Source organism: Acyrthosiphon pisum, chromosome A2, assembly GCF_005508785.2.
Source record: "Acyrthosiphon pisum isolate AL4f chromosome A2, pea_aphid_22Mar2018_4r6ur, whole genome shotgun sequence".
Taxonomy (NCBI): domain Eukaryota; kingdom Metazoa; phylum Arthropoda; class Insecta; order Hemiptera; family Aphididae; genus Acyrthosiphon; species Acyrthosiphon pisum.
Window position 1 is genome coordinate 62,412,940 of NC_042495.1, and position 3,616 is coordinate 62,416,555.

The 3,616-nt window shown below is 27.2% G+C and overlaps 1 protein-coding gene across 2 annotated transcripts; it reads left to right on the plus strand.

Moving 5' to 3' along the window:
* Positions 1–221: 221 nt before the first annotated feature.
* On the plus strand, positions 222–2,874 carry LOC100161870 (methyltransferase-like protein 2-like). 2 transcript variants are annotated; one of them, XM_008183100.3, is made up of 5 exons: positions 222–561; positions 761–913; positions 1,057–1,392; positions 1,465–1,637; positions 2,427–2,874. In XM_008183100.3, the coding sequence occupies exons 1-5, from the start codon at positions 473–475 to the stop codon at positions 2,567–2,569; spliced, it is 894 nt and encodes a 297-aa protein (XP_008181322.1). In that variant the 5' UTR covers positions 222–472; the 3' UTR covers positions 2,570–2,874. The 2 variants fall into 2 exon arrangements, with proteins under 2 accessions (XP_008181322.1, NP_001232990.1); NM_001246061.2 differs by having other exon boundaries at positions 318–561; positions 2,451–2,630.
* Positions 2,875–3,616: the final 742 nt, after the last annotated feature.

The following is a 3,616-nucleotide window of genomic DNA, read 5'->3' on the forward strand; positions in this document are numbered from 1 at the left end:
TCGGTCTACGAGCGCTGCAAAATTGTTCTTATGAGTAAATTTGAGGACGACAATATTGTCATGATTCCATGCTCGTTGGGCATCTATTAAGCGTTTATTCCATGAGATTATTCTGATAAATAATGTTGATGATAATGGCTGTTATCTCGGGGACCCAACTGCCCGATGAAGTCTAAAGATATCTTTAATATCTATGTAAATAACAGAACAATATTATATTATCTTTAATCGTGGTCCTAACTCCTTAGTCCTTACTCCTTACTACTATAATAATAATTATTATATGATATAGATAGCATGATAAATAAGTATATAATAAAATAGTATTATAATATTATATTCATACTTCATGACGGTCTGTACGATTGTTAACTTAACTTTAAAAGATTCTAACGATTTGTTTCTCTACTATTATAATTTATAAACAACACTACATTTGTATATAGAATAGAAATAAATACAAAAATATAAAATGACTCAATCAATAGATACATCTAAAAGAAAACAATTTGGTAATAGGTTTTTAAAAAACGACGATGACGTTTTTAAACACAATGCTTGGTAAGAATAATTTAAAATTTTCTTAAACCGTTGACTGTAAGTTTAAAATCAAGGTACAAATTCATTTAATTTTTATTCACAATTACAATGTTATTTAACACTATTTTCAAATTATATTAGTATTGGTATCTACTAGATAACATTCTTAATTAAATTCATCACTAAAGTAAAGTTAATAAATAATAATTTATATGTTTAGGGATAATGTGGAATGGAACGAAGCACAAGAAATTCAAGCTCTGTCACAAGTATGTGCCCATGTAAAAACAAAAATGCCTTCAGAAAAAGCTGCTGATTTAGAAGATAATGCCGATGAATATTGGAATAAGTTTTATTCTGTCCATCAAGAAAAGTATGTAACATTAATATAGATATAATTATTGTTTTGATCACCCTATTATGGACGATCAAGATAATTTTAAGAATCATATAATAATTGATGTTTATACTCAGGTAGTTATAATTGTCGAGTTTTTCAATCTATTTTATTTTTAGATTTTTTAAAAACAGATGTTGGTTGTTTACGGAGTTTCCTGAAATAACTTCACTTAAAAATGAAAAACCAAGTTTTATATTAGAAGTGGGATGTGGTGTTGGAAATTCGGTCTTCCCTATATTAGCACACTGTGTAGACAGCAATGTACATGTATACTGTTGTGATTTCTCTTCAAATGCCATACAAATCTTAAAAGAAAATTCAGAATACAACGATAAACACTGTACAGCATTTGTATGTGATATAACTAGTGATGAATGGAATCCACCTTTTGCCTTAGAGAGTTTGGATGTTATATTATTGGTTTTTGTTCTTTCCGCCGTACAACCCGAAAAGTATGGTATAATGTTTTTATGGTTAAAGAAATATTCTATATTTATTTGAATTTGAAATGAATTGTGTTGCAGATTAAAACATGTAGTAGGTCAGTTTTATAAGTACTTGAAACCAGGAGGTATGGTATTGTTTCGCGATTATGGTAGATATGACATGGCACAATTAAGGTTTAAAGAAGGAAGATGCATATCAGAAAATTATTATAGTAGAGGTGATGGGACGTTGGTACACTTTTTTACTCAAGGTATAGTTACAATGAATAAACTGTGTGGAATGACTTAAGTAAATTATAAATCAGATTTTAACAACCACCTGGATAAAACCTGATTTAAATTTGTTAACATTATCTGTGATCAAAATCAAAATATTAAGTGTTAATTTCAAAACCCTAACTATTAAAATGATTATTGGTTTCAATTACTGTTAAATAACTCTTGTCTCTTATTATTGCACTCAATATTAGTTATTGGAGTGTAAACTAGTTTTTTTGAATTTTTGGTTTTGGTGACTTAATTGGTTCATTAACATTTTCTGATTTAAATATTTACCATTTTTAAAGTTATAGGTTATTGTAATTTTTTAATTTAATTATTATGTTTTATAATTTTTATTTTATCAAATTGTACATTACATGTTATGATATATTATATGAAAAATTACAACTTGATTAATTTAACCCAATAAGCAAAGCTTGTGGCGGGTTAAATGATCTCAAATTAGAATCAATAATAACACCCAAATACTTTATACGTGTTACCCTTATTATTTCTTGAAATTTGCAAGTATTAGAGTTATTATTACTACATGTATGTATAAGAATATTGTTTATGGGAATTATGGTGTTATTGATAGAGAAAGCAATTCAATTTGTTTAAGGTTAGTTTTTTACTGTTTAACTCTTGGAATACTCTATTTAAACCTATTGTAGTTTTTTCTTTTACAGTTTCCCAAGACTTTCCCGAATATAATACCTATAATGTTTTATGATATAATATTTTATTAGAATAATTCAGTAATTTTCCTACCTTTTTAGATGATGTTCAACAATTATTTTTAGGAGCTGGATTTGAACAAGTTCAAAATATGGTAGATCGTCGAATGCAAGTTAATAGGGGTAAACAGTTAAAAATGTATCGTGTTTGGATTCAATGTAAATATAAGAAACCAATTTTATAATGTAATTAGAACATAATATATTATTTATAATATTTAAATAAAATATGAATATAAAATTGTATTTTATACTAATTCATATATATTTAATGTAACATGCCAGATGTCAATGATTATTATCCATTGCCATTTAAAATTTTCAAAAATATTTGAAGATTAGGTAAAGAAAATTTTAAATAATTAAGTAATATTGTTTTTTTTTTTACCATTTTTATTTTTGCTCTAATCATGTTAAACATTGTAAGTACAAAAATATAATTTCTCATAATAATTTTCAAAATATACAAACATTTAAATGCTTCATGAAATATTATCAACCTAATCTTGTATGTTTTGACCTATACTCTGTCCTAAAAAGAGAGGTTATCATTTCTGTGCAAGACAGCTGCAGCAGTACCTCTTACCCACATCCTCCACGCCACAACTCGGATGGAGTTTAATGCAAAATCTATTAATGATCTATTAATCTATATTACCTAGCGGTACTTACGTGTTATCTCGACTACCCAAGTATTTCCAAGACTACCTGTGAGAACACCCGTGTTATCTCGACTACCCAAATATTTCCAAGACTACCTGTTAGATTCTATTTAAAAATGTACATTCCCGCGTTGTAATCTGTATCATCGTAATTGACAATTTCATTTTCATTTTATCTAGCAATATACCAACAAATAAAAAAAGGTGGGTAAGTGGATGTCGCTCTGCTGTACAGTAGGTTAGAAGTGGGTCACAGTATAATGGACAGTATTAAATTTGAATTCAATGATATAATATCACTGTATAAGAAAAACGATTCTGAGCGGAGACGGTATATCAGTCTGTGTATTAGACATATATATTCTTATCTATGGTGTTAAAAAAAAATTGACCTATAATAGGTACCTATAATAAATTCCAAATTAATCATATCATAATATCTATTAGGTACTTATAACGCGTTATACTCAACAAAAAACCGTGGTACTATCATAGATATATAATAGTATACTTTAGAAGTTTCAAGTACCCACAAATAATATTATACAATCACAACAAAATAACTAAAAT